Raw genomic sequence first — 13,032 nt, 5'->3', positions numbered from 1 at the left:
CTGTAATCCCAGCACTTTGGGAAGAAGAAGCAGGCAGATTGCTTAAGGCCAGCAGTTCGAGACCAGCCTGGACAACATGGCAAAACTTCGTCTCTACTAAAAATACAAGTATTAGCAGGCATAGTGGTAATCCCAGCTTCTTGGGAGGCTGAGGCATGAGAATTGTTTGAACCTGGGAGGTAGAGGTTGCAGTGAGCTGAGATCATGCCCCTGTACTCCAGCCTGGGTGACAGAGAGAGATTTTGTCTCAAAAAACATTAGGCCAGGTGCGGTGGCTCACGCCTGTAATCCCAGTACTTTGGGAGGCTGAGGTAGGCGGATCACCTGAGGTCCGGAGTTTGAGACCAGCCTGACCAACGTGGAGAAACCTCGTCTCTACTAAAAATACAAAATTAGCTGGGTGTGGTGGCGCATGCCTGTAATCCCAGCTACCAGGAGGCTGAGGCAGGAGAATCGCTTGAACCCAGAAAGCAGAGGTTGCAGTGAGCCAAGCTCATGCCATTGCACTCCATCCTGGGCAACAAGAGTGAACTGCATCTCAGAAAACAAAATTAAATTAAATATTAAATAAATCAGCTGGGGAAGGGAGGGAGGAGTCCAGAAAAGGAAAACTGACAGGTATGAGTGGGAGCATACCAATGAATCCTCAGGAATACCATACTTAAAAGAGGTATGAGCAGATGTAGTCCTGCCCCAGAAATGTGACTCCCTGGCTCCCAGGCCTGTCCATGATTCTCCTCACTCCCTGCCCAGTTGATCCACCAGCCAGTGAAAAGATTCTTCCTTGTCAGGGCAGTCGCTGGGAAGAGAGTGAATACCTTAGGTTCTCATGCCACAAAAGGGCTGCCAGGAGCCTGCACAGATGGGATCAGCCAGGATTTGGGCACCAGGTTCCTCCGAGTCACATGGGATGCTCAACCTTCTGTGGGAGGCCACTGGCACAGGCAGCGATTGTTTGCCCACTCTTGCCTCCTTCTCCCCCCACTCAGTGGCCACTCATTCACTCAGCAACCATTTCCTGAGCACCAGCCAAGTGCCAGGCCCTGTGTCAGGCACAGGATCCCAAACAGGAGGCCCAGCCCCTGCCTTCAAGGAGATGGCAGAGGTCTCAGGCATGCACATAGACCCTGATGAAATAGAGGGACGTAAAATGACAGAAAGAATGACAGGGAGTCAGGGCAGCCCAGGGAGGGGCCCCCAATCCCCTTGAGGAGCTCAGGGAGGGCCCCTTAAAGACAAATATTTACTGAGAACCTACTCTGTGCCAGGCACTATGCTAGGCTCTGGGGATACAGCAGTGACCAAACAGGCGAAGTCCCAGCTCTCAGGGAGTTTACAACTGGGTAAGGGCAGTACAGAAAATAAACATGGAAGCAAGTAAATCAATTAGATAATTCTGAATGCTGATACATGCAATGGAGAAGATAAAACAGGGTGACTTCATAAAACATTCCTGGGGACAGGGGTGCCTTAGCTGTTGTTTTTTTGAAGACGTGACTAGAGTTGAGGCTTGGATGTTAAGAAGTAGGCAGCCATCAGGAGATCGTAAAGGAAGCGCATTCCATACAGAAGGAACAGCAAAAGGAAAAGCCCCAAGAGATAGCAAGTGTAGCAGGTGGCTGGAGCAGACAGAACTAAGGGAAGGGAGGGAAGCAAGGGAGGAGGGCCAGCCAAGAGCCAGATCAGAAAGGAATTTCTTGGCCACCCTAAGGAGCTAGGGTTATCTTCAGAGGATAATGGAGAGATCAAAGACCTTGGGGAGTCTAGAAATGAGGAAGGGCTGGCCAGGCACGGTGGCTCATGCCTGTAATCCCAGCACTTTGGGAAGCCGAGGTGGGCAGGTCACAAAGTCAAGAGATCGAGACCATCCTGGCCAACATGGTAAAACCCCATCTCTACTAAAAATGCAAAAAAAATAGCTGGGCGTGGTGGTGGACACCTGTAGTCCCAATACTTGGGAGGCTGAGGCAGGAGGATCACTTGAACCAGGGAGGCAGAGGTTGCAGTGAGCCGAGATCGTGCCACTGCACTGGCAACAGAGTTAGACTCCCTCTCAAAATACAAAAACAAACAAGCAAACAAAAAAAAGAAATGAGGAAGGGCTTTCTGGAGGAGGTGTCTCTTGAACTGATTAAAGATTAAAGTAAGTCCAGGCACAGTGGCTCACACCTATAATCCAGCATTTTGGAAGGCTGAGGCGGGTGGATCACGAAGTCAAGAGTTCAAGACCAGCCTGGCCAACATGGTGAAACCATGTCTCTACTAAAAATACAAAAATTAGCCAGGCGTGGTGGCACACGCCTATAGTCCCAGCTACTCAGGATGCTGAGGCAGGAGAATTGCTTGAACCTGGGAGGCAGAGGTTGCAGTGAACCAAGATCATGCCACTGCACTCCAGCCTGGGCAACATAGCAAGACTCCATCTCGGGGGAAAAGAAAGATTAAAATAAGTGGAAGTTAATGTAGCAAAGAAGCACATGGATGAGGGCAGATTTGGGAGCCCTCCTGTGCCCTAGCCCCCTCCAGCAGGCCAGGTGGGACTCTCACACACAGAATGTGGCCTCCGCACAGTCACAGATACCCTCGAGGGCTGAAGCCTGGGCTCCATGCCCTTCATACAGGCCGCAGCTGCAACTAACACCTACTTCTTTCCCCTTGGACTCAAATGCCTTACTGCCTGTGCCAGAGTCTCTTAACCCAACCTAGTCTCCTTCCTGGGACTTCTCTGCTGATGCCACTTTGGGTCCGGGATGGGTCCCAGAGACCAAACTCCTTTCGCAGGCCCTCTGGTAAGGTGGGTAGTTTTCTGAAACTCCTCTTCCTCCCTTCTCCAGGTCTGGTGGTCGGAGGATGACCAAGGTGGTGCGTGACTTCCTGAAGGCCCAGCAGGTGCAGGCGCCCGTGGAGCTCTACTCGGACTGGCTGACTGTGGGCCACGTGGATGAGTTCATGTCCTTTGTCCCCATCCCCGGCACAAAGGTAAGCTAGCTCCCTGTGGCTGGAGTGAATGGGGTAGCGGCAAACCCATATATTACCAGCCCCTGCCAGCAGAGGGCAAGAGCTAGGGGAACCAGACAGCATAAAGGAAGGAGGAAGTAGGCCAAAGCTGGTTTGCATGTTGTTGCTGTGGTAGGTAAAATTTTAACCCCATAAATCCAAAATGTTAGCATTTCAACATGTAATCAACCTAAAAATTATTAACAAGAGATTTAAATTCTTTTCTCATACTAAATCTTCAAAACCTGATAAGGATTTTTACTCATATGATACATCTCAATTCAGACTAGCCACAGCTCAAGTGTTCAATAGTCACACAAGGCTAGTGGCTACTGTGTTGGCGGTAACACTCTAGAGAGAAACAGAGTATGCACCTGTGGCACTGGAAAGAGGTTCTTTCATTTTTTTATGGGTACAACTTCATACCCTGGAAATTCCCTGCAAATTGCGTGGCTGCTTGGCAACTTGGAGAAGTCCTGTCCAAGGCCACCTTTGGCTCTGAGCCTTGACCTGGTGACATTGCTGAGGTAGAGGAAAGGTGAGAAATATTCCTCTGAAGCAGAGAACACCCTCCCCGGCAGCCTTTGCCACTCAGCGTTGGGGGCCTGAGGCAATGAGCAGGCAAGGCACTGGGTCCTCAGCACAGGGCCTCCGCTGTGCTCCTTGGGTGCCTTCCCACTGCTGACTCTGTCCCTCTGGACTGTCTCTTGGAGAAATTCCTGCTGCTTATGGCCAGCACCTCGGCCTGCTACAAGCTCTTCCGAGAGAAGCAGAAGGACGGCCATGGAGAGGCCATCATGTTCAAAGGTGAGTGGTCACAGGGCCTTGGCAAGAAGTGGCGAGCTGGAGGCCCCAGAGAGACCCTCGGGAGGGTGGGGCAGATGAGCACTTTGTCCCTGAGCACCCAGCTCCACTTCCCTGGGTGTCTGGCCTGATCCGGGGTTTGCGAGGTCGCCGTGGTGGGAAGCACCTCTGGCCTCCTGTGACCTTTGTTGTGGTTGGGTGGACTGTGAGCAGCCCATAGCTCCTTAGTGTCACCAGCAGTGCATAGCTCATCTTCAAGGCCTAGTGTATACTTTAAAAGGCAGCAGACCCAGTGGAGGGTTAAATGGTTGAAAACTGACATGCAGCTAGGTCTGGTGGCTCATGCTTACAATTCCAGCACCTTCGGAGGCTGAAGCAGGAGGATCACTTGAGGCCAGGAGTTCGAGACCAATCTGGGCAACATAGTGAGAGCCCCATCTCTATAATACCTTTTTTTTTTTTTTTTTGAGACAGAGTTCCACTCTTGTTGACCAGGCTGGAGTGCAATGATGAAATCTTGGCTCACTACAACCTCCGCCTCCCAGGTTCAAGTGATTCTCCTGCCTCAGCCTCCCAAATAGCTGGGATTACAGGCATGCACCACCAAGCCCAGCTAATTTTTTGTATTTACTAGAGATGGAGTTTCGCCATGTTGGTCAGGCTGGTCTCGAACTCCTGTCCTCAGGTGATCCACCTGCCTCAGCCTCACAAAGTGCTGGGATTACAGGCATGAGCCACCACACCCAGCCTCTCTATAATAAAAATTTTGAAAAAGAAAAGAAAACTGATGCGCAGTCTGCATTCAAGGAGCTTGTATTTTAGAAAGAGAGATAGAGAGAAAAATAGATACAATACAATTTAGGGACAGGAAGAAAAGTGGACTTTGGTGGGCAAAAGGCATATGGTCAGACATCATGGTTGTCAGCCCAGGAGTGAGACATGATCTTCTACATTTGGACATTCACATAATTGGGACATACATAGATGGAATGAGATTTGCATTTGAATTAATCACGGAAAGAGGGAAAGATGATCAGGTGGAGACAGCCAGCCAGGTTACAGACACCATGCCAATTCCTCATACTTTTTTTTTTCTTTTTCAACTTCTATTTTAGATTTAGGGCATACATGTGCAGGTTTGTTACCTGAGTATATTGTGTAATTTGGGATATGAATGATCCCATCACACAAGTACTGAGCATAGTAGCCAATAGTTAGTCATTCAGCTCTTTCCCTCCTGTCTCCCTCCCACTCTAGTAGTCCCCAGTGTTTTGCTGTTGCCATCCTTATGTCCGATACCTTTTTTATTGTGATAAAATATACCTAATCTAATACATTTGTTTGTTTTTTCTTTGTTTTGTTTTGTTTTATCTGAGACAGAGTTTTGCTCTGTCTCCCAGGCTGGAGTGCAGTGGCGCGATCTCAGCTCACTGCAAACTCCACTTCCCAGGTTCACGCCATTCTCCCGCCTCGGCCTCCCAAGTGGCTGGGACTACAGGCACCCGCCACCACGCCCAGCTAAATCTTTTTTTGTATTTTTAGTAGAGACAGGGTTTCACCGTGTTAGCCAGGATGGTCTCGATCTCCTGACCTCGTGATCCGCCCACCTTGGCCTCCCAAAGTGCTGGGATTACAGGTGTGAGCCACCGTGCCTGGCCTACATTTGTTATTTTAACCATTTGTAAGGGCACAGTTCCAGGACATTAAACATACCTACAATGCTAGCTAAGCATCAGCACTCTCTATATCCATTATACTTTTTTTTTTTTTTTTTTTTTTGAGATGGAGTCTCGCTCTGTCACCCAGGCTGTAGTGCAGTGGTGCGACCTCAGCTCACTGCAAGCTTCGCCTCCAAGGTTCAAGCCATTCTCCTGCCTCAGCCTCCTGAGTAGCTGGGACTACAGGTGCCCGCCACCATGCCTGGCTAATTTTTTGTATTTTTAGTAGAGACAGGATTTCACCGTGTTAGCCAGGATGGTCTCAATCTCCTGACCTCATGATCTGCCCGCCTCAGCCTCCCAAAGTGCTGGGATTACAGGCGTGAGCCACCATGCCCAGCCTGTTTTTTTCTTAAATTACTTTTGTCACTTTTCTGCTTGGTATCCACTCCCGCAGCTGGTTGATACTTACATGACTGCCCCTCGGATCCAAAGACAGTTCTCCTGACTGTCACTGATGTCTAGGACAGACAAGACCAATTTAACACCACTACCCTTTTTAAATTCCCCATCAATGGGAAGTTTGTTCTTGGATTGGCAAGCTTGAGTCCTGACTTTCTGGAGGCTTCCTCTCTAATATTAAACATACCCTCAAAAACTACCCATAGGATATAGGGACCATTATTTTTGTACAAATAGGGACAAGCAGTGCCCCAGATTTCTCCTTGTATTTTAGAAAGAGAGATAGAGAGAAAATAGATATAATGCGGTTTGGGGACAGGAAGAAAAGTGGACTTTGATGGGCAGAAGGCATGGTCAGACATCGTCGTCGTCAGTACAGGAGTGAGACATTATTTCCTGGACTTAGACATTCACATAATTGGGACAGACATAGAGAGGATGCGCGGATGTGCAGTCAGCAGAGACTGGAAGCACACAGGAGACCTGGAGAGGAAGGCGAATCAGGCGATGCCAAAGAGCCAGGATCTCTGCTGGATCAGAGCCCACAACATTGGGGGAAAACACATCCCTTTAAAAGATGATAAAAACTACAGACTTGGCCGGGTGCGGTGGCTCAAGCCTGTAATCCCAGCACTTTGGGAGGCCGAGACAGGTGGATCACGAGGTCAGGAGATGGAAACCATCCTGGCTAACATGGTGAAACCCCGTCTCTACTAAAAAAAATACAAAAAACTAGCCGGGCGATGTGGCGGGCGCCTGTAGTCCCAGTTACTCGGGAGGCTGAGGCAGGAGAATGGCGTAAACCCGGGAGGCAGAGCTTGCAGTGAGCTGAGATCCGGCCACTGCACTCCAGCCCGGGCAACAGAGCGAGACTCCGTCTCAAAAAAAAAAAAAAAAAAACTACAGGCTTGCCCTCCAGAAAAATTCTTATATGAACCTATCCCCTGAACTTGGATCAGTTTTAGAAAATCACAGATCCCTAAAGTTTTCTGTCTCTACCTGGACCCTGCCTTCTGAGTCCCTAAGCCTCAAAGATTACATCCAACTTATAGCTGGGCATCTTTGCTGCTATCCAGCTATAAACCTGGGAAGTGCAATGGACCAGCAGGCTCTTCCCAGATGAGGCCAAAAAATAATAAATAAATAAATAATAGGTTAAGAGCATAGGCTCTGGAATCAGACTGATCTGCACACCAACTCTGCTGCTTGCTAGATGTAAGACCTGGGACAAGTCACATAACTTCTCTGTGCCTCAGTTTCCTCATTTTTCAGGGTAGTGACTACCCCATAGAAATGTGGGGAGGATCCATGAGTTAATTCAATGTAAAGCATTTAGAAGAGTATCGGCCACATAGTAGGTGCTCATTGAGCATTAGGCATTACTAATCAAGCTGGAAGCCATATAAGCCATCCTGTGGTATGGGAGCCAGACGCAGGCCACTCCAGAGCAGCAGCCAAGATGAGGCAGTTCTGGAAAATGGGAAGGGTGTCCCCTTTGGCCATGCTGCTTCTGCCACATTCATGCTAGTCAGCTGCTCATCCTTAGCAGCAGACTCTAGGTGGGAGAACCAGGGGGCTACTTGTACCACCCCTGATCCCACTGGCCGAAGTGAGAGCAAGACAGCTGCCACCACTGTCCTGGCTCAGATGTCATAGTCAACTCTGGAGAAAAGAGTGTGTGCTGCCCTTCCCAGACGAGGGGGCCTGATTTCTCCTGGGAGTGCCCTCCTGTGGTCCAGCCTGTCCCCAGCCCCATCTCCCCAGTCCTGGTCCAGCAGTTAGCCCAGGGACTGGAGGGTCTTGGCAAAAGGGGAACACCCAGCCTGGGTATCTAAAGCTTGACCATCCCCTGTCCTTTGACCCCCACAGGCTTGGGTGGGATGAGCAGCAAGCGAATCACCATCAACAAGATTCTGTCCAACGAGAGCCTCGTGCAGGAGAACCTGTACTTTCAGGTGAGGGCAGGGCAGGGGTGCAGGGCCAGAGGGCCCCTGGGAGGGATGAGGCTCAGGCCCTCACATCCTTGGGCCTTCCGTAGAGAACGGCCGAGGGCTCAGAAGCTCCTGACCCGGAGCACAGCAGCACAGGGAAGAGCCTCCACCAGCATTCAGCCAGCCTCCTTGCTTTACTTCTGGGCTAAAGTCCCGGGGTTAAAGGAGTGCCAAATTGTGCCGCCCCCTCACTTGGGACTAGGACCATGGGCAACTCACTAAGGCTGTCTTTGGTTCTCTCATCTCTAAAAACGGGATAATAGGGGCCACACACAGTGTCTCATGCCTGTAATCTCAGTACTTTGGGAAGCCAAGGCAGGAGGATTGTTTAAGGCTGGGGGTTTGAGACCAACCTGGGCAACATTGTGAGACACTTGTCTCTACAAAATAAATCAATAAATAAAAATTTTGGCCGGGCGTGGTGGCTCATGCCTGTAATCCCAACTCTTTGGGAGGCCGAGGCAGGCAGATCACCTGAGGTCAGGAGTTCAAGGCCAACATGGCCAACATATTGAAACTCCTTCTCTACCAAAAATGCAAAAATTAGCCAGGCATGGTGGTGCGTGCCTATAATCCCAGCTACTTGGGAGACTGAGGCAGGAGAATCACTTGAACCCAGGAGGTGGAGGTTGCAGTGAACCAAGATCATGCCACTACACTCCAGCCTGGGCAATGGAATAAGACTCAGTCTCAAAAAAAAAAAAAAAAAATTAAAAGGGTATAATAATAGCATCTATATCACAGGGCTGGGGCTTAAATAAGCAGTCTATGTAATGCCCTTAGAAGTACCAGGCACATGTACACATTAGCTTTTGTTATTACCAAAATCATCAGCGTTGGGTGGCCCGAGGGGTCACTGAGGTGCTGTGTGGGAAGCACTTAGCACAGGGACCGGCTCTAGTGAATGCTGGGGAAATGGCAGCTGCTGCTCTGACATCTGTGACCATCTTCTGTCCTGAACCCTGGTAGACAGGGCCGAGGAGAGGCTGCAGAGGTGCCACTGAGTGCTAGAAGTCTCTTTGGAGTGCCAGGGCCCCTGGCCTGGTGCTGCAGACAGGGATGGGGTTGACAAGGTGGCAGGTGTGTGTCCCCCTCACCTGCATGCCCTCCCTCCTTTCTCCTTCCCAGCGCTGCCTGGACTGGAACCGTGACATCCTCAAGAAGGAGCTGGGACTGACAGAGCAGGACATCATTGACCTGCCCGCTCTGTTCAAGATGGACAAGGACCACCGCGCCAGAGCCTTCTTCCCAAACATGGTGAGGCCCTGCGGACCCCAACCCTTGCCCCATGCCAGTATAGGGCAGCCAGATCCAGAAGGACCCCTCAACTGAGGCTGTCCAATGGGGAGGCCCAGGTCCCAATCCTGGCTGCACTGCTGTGTGACCTCACCTCAGGCACTTGCCCTCTCTGGGCCTCCATTTCCTCCTAGGGGTGATACGCTCATCCTAGCTGCTTCACTGAGATACTGGGAACCCTTTTTCTTAACAGATAGGAAAGTGCTGTGCAAAAGATTAAAAGTCCTTTATGTACAGGAGGGATTCCTGTTACATAGAGGAGAGTCTTCCATAACATAGAAAGAGGTTAGAACAATACATATGCACACATGGACACATATATACACACATGCGCACACATAAACACGTGCATGCGTGGACACATATACACGTGCACACAGAAACACGTGCACGCATGAACATATATACACACACACACAGAAATACACATGCACACACAAATGCATACATACTCATGCATGTGTGCACATTCATACACATGTACATGTACACACTGATGCATGCATATATAGCCATGTATATATACATGTACAGACATGTGAATGCTTTTGCACACATGTACATACAGAGGATTGCCTGGTTTTCCGCCTCAGCTCTGCCATTTGTGAGTGACTTAGACCCGCTCCGTCCCTATCCAATCACAGTTACTACTTCACAGGTTGCTGTGAGGGTTCAGTGAGCTTAGGATGGGCATGTGTATAGTAGGTGCTCACTAAATGGAAGCTGTTACCATCACAATCACCCATCACAGGTGAACATGATCGTGCTGGACAAGGACCTGGGCATCCCCAAGCCATTTGGGCCACAGGTCGAGGAGGAGTGCTGCCTGGAGATGCACGTGCGCGGCCTCCTGGAGCCCCTGGGCCTCGAATGCACCTTCATCGACGACATTTCTGCCTACCACAAGTTTCTGGGGGAAGTCCACTGCGGCACCAATGTCCGCAGGAAGCCCTTTACCTTCAAGTGGTGGCACATGGTGCCCTGACCTGCCAGGGGCCCTGGTGTTTGCCTCCTTCCCTGAGTTCTCCAGACCCCTCACATGCCCAGAGCCTTCTGCTGACATGGACTGGACAGCCCCGCTGGGAGACCTTTGGGACGTGGGGTGGGATTTGGGGTATCTGTGCCTTGCCCTCCCTGAGCGGGGCCTCAGTATCCTCTGAAGCCATCCCCAGTGAGCCTCGACTCTGTCCCTGCTGAAAATAGCTGGGCCAGTGTCTCTATAGCCCTGACATAAGGAACAAAACGAAACACAGCAAACCATGTGCCCAAACCGTTCCCCAAAGAATTTTGAGTCTCTAGTCTGACACTGAATGAGGGGAGAAGGGAAGGAGATTCTGGGATCGCCAGTTCTTCCAGCAGCCATGCTCTGAAAATCAAGGTAGAATCCATGGAAAGGGACCCCAGGACCCCAGGACCCTAGACGTATCTTGAACTGCCATCATCATTTCAAATCCACCTCCCTTAGGGTTTCCAGGTGGCCACCTCCAATTTTTCATTCCTTACCAATCTCTCAAATCCTCTTGGCTTTCTCTCTGCAGCATGGACACTGCTGGCTAGTCCTCCCCATTCCCTGAGGGTCCAGTAAGTTAGTTTAGAACCTTCCTGGAAATATTTCATCTGAGCAGGTTTCCCCACGTGTGGGATGCTCCTTTTGCCTCATCTGTCTCATGGATGCAGGTTCCCCTGCATGCATGGGGATTTCTCCCCAGACCAGCATACTTGTGGCCTGAGAGTTCAATGTGTAAAGATGCCCCTGGTCAGCCATATCCACCTTCTCTTGCCTGGTCCTTGATCTCTGGCCAGTCCCTGACCTTCCTCCTCCCACTGCCTTGATTTTCTTCCTTTTTATTCCTGATGCCATCTGTCCAGGCAGCTAGACAAGAACTTGTTCACCAGCAGCCAGAATCAGGCCTTTCCCGGGGCATAATAAGTGACCAGCCCCTCCTCCCCAGACATCAGATCCAACACATAAGGACCCTGGCCTGCCCTCCAGCCCAACAGCCAGTTCTGGGTCAGCTGTCAGCTTAGGGGTGGTTTGATTATTCCATTGAAATTCACCAGTGCATTTGCCAAAGACCCTCTCATTTGGACATATCCAGATTCATTCCTGGCTCCAAGTGAAAAGACTCAATTTCAATCTTTAAAGGTTCCTTTAGGGCCAGAAAAATAAATGAATTATAATCCCATTTTGAAGAACCAATTTATAACCAATGAAAAGGTTATAATGTAATTATATTCTTGGAGGAACAAGATTTTCATTTGGGATTATTTCTTTCAACCATTCAACAAACATTTTTTGTATGCCCCTAAGCGCCAGGCATGGCATTGGGCTCTGCAAACACAGTGGTTAGTAGCAGTCTGGACCTGGTCCCTACTGGCATGGAACCCATCAGTCCCCAACATGCAAAGTTCACATGTAAAGGCCAGCCCCTGACCCTTCAGTGATGCGTTCTTTAGAAATGCCAGCCCACTATATTCAGAAATCCATCCTCAGGGCACAAAACTTCCAGCAAGTCACTGTCATGGTGAAATGGGCGGTGAGAGGGGGTCTTCTTTAAACAGCTCTCCTTCCCAGCTAGCTGGCCAGTACCCATCCAGTGATTCCCCAGAGCCTCCAGAAGCTGTTGCCTCCTCTCTGGGGACAGCCACTCCTGCCTTTGGAGGCCAAAGCCCCAGATCTCTCCAGCCCCAGAGCTGAAAACACCAAGTGCCTATTTGAGGGTGTCTGTCTGGAGACTTAGAGTTTGTCATGTGTGTGTGTGTTTGGTTAATGTGGGTTTATGGGTTTTCTTTCTTTTTTTTTTTTTTAGTCTACATTAGGGGGAAGTGAGCGCCTCCCACGTGCAGACAGTGTGTCTTTATAGATTTTTCTAAGGCTTTCCCCAATGATGTTGGTAATTTCTGATGTTTCTGAAGTTCCCAGGACTCACACATCCTTTCCCATCTCACTTGCCCACCCAGTGTGATGACCCTCGGTGTGGATGTACCCCTGTGGACTCATGGCTCTTCCCCACCCCCACTTCCTATAAATGTAGGCCTAGAATACTCTTCTCTGTTGCAAAACTCGGCTAAGTTCCTGTTTCCACCTTGATGTTGAAATATCCTATGTAAGAGGGCAGGGGGTGTCGTGAAGATGGCAAGAAGAACACAGTTTCAAATTTCTGGAAAAGAGCCTGTGGTAGAGAGCTAAAGATGTTTAGGGAAGAGCTCGACTAAAGAACAATGAAATAAATGGTCCAAGGGGAAGTCACATGGCTGTTGGTGTGATGTTCTTTGCTGCTTCATAGACACGGCCTGGAGTGAGGCAAGCCACATACCGGGCCTTCCTGGTCCTGCAGCCCCTGCTGTTCTGGGCACGGGGTCTGCGCTCTCAGCATAGGTATCTCGAGGGTTCAGAATCCCCCACACACTCAGTGACTGCATATTACATGGCCACCCCGAAGGTGAAGACCAGTACCTGCAATAAAGTCTGATCATGTTATTCTGATGGGGTTCCCCAGGAGCAGACCCTGAGATAAGCATTTGAGAACAAGTGATTTATTAAGAAAGGGCCGGGCACAGTGGCTCATGCCTGTAACCTCAGCACTTTGGGAGGCTGAGGCAGGAGGATCACTTGGGCCCAAGAGTTCCATACAAGCTTAGGCAACATAGTGAGATCCCCATCTCTATAAAAAATTTTTAAAAATAGCTGGGCATGGGCCGGGCGCGGTGGCTCAAGCCTGTAATCCCAGCACTTTGGGAGGCCGAGACGGGCGGATCACGAGGTCAGGAGATCGAGACCATCCTGGCTAACACGGTGAAACTCCGTCTCTACTAAAAAAAAT

General features: G+C 50.0%; 1 protein-coding gene across 1 annotated transcript in view; it reads left to right on the top strand.

The window, feature by feature from the left end:
* PADI2 (peptidyl arginine deiminase 2) overlaps positions 1–12,458 on the top strand; it is a 53,762-nt gene extending 41,304 nt beyond the window's left edge. Inside the window, exons 12-16 of the mRNA XM_030912951.1 lie at positions 2,835–2,979; positions 3,711–3,804; positions 7,791–7,876; positions 9,041–9,169; positions 9,960–12,458. Coding sequence (XP_030768811.1) covers positions 2,835–2,979; positions 3,711–3,804; positions 7,791–7,876; positions 9,041–9,169; positions 9,960–10,193 — 688 coding nt within the window. The 3' untranslated portion in view covers positions 10,194–12,458. The remainder of the gene's footprint in view (positions 1–2,834; positions 2,980–3,710; positions 3,805–7,790; positions 7,877–9,040; positions 9,170–9,959) is intronic.
* Positions 12,459–13,032: the final 574 nt, after the last annotated feature.

This window comes from Rhinopithecus roxellana, chromosome 12 (assembly GCF_007565055.1).
Source record: "Rhinopithecus roxellana isolate Shanxi Qingling chromosome 12, ASM756505v1, whole genome shotgun sequence".
Classification (NCBI taxonomy): Eukaryota; Metazoa; Chordata; class Mammalia; order Primates; family Cercopithecidae; genus Rhinopithecus; species Rhinopithecus roxellana.
The sequence above is the reverse complement of the archived record's forward strand: the minus strand, read 5'-3'. Positions and strand labels throughout refer to the sequence as shown.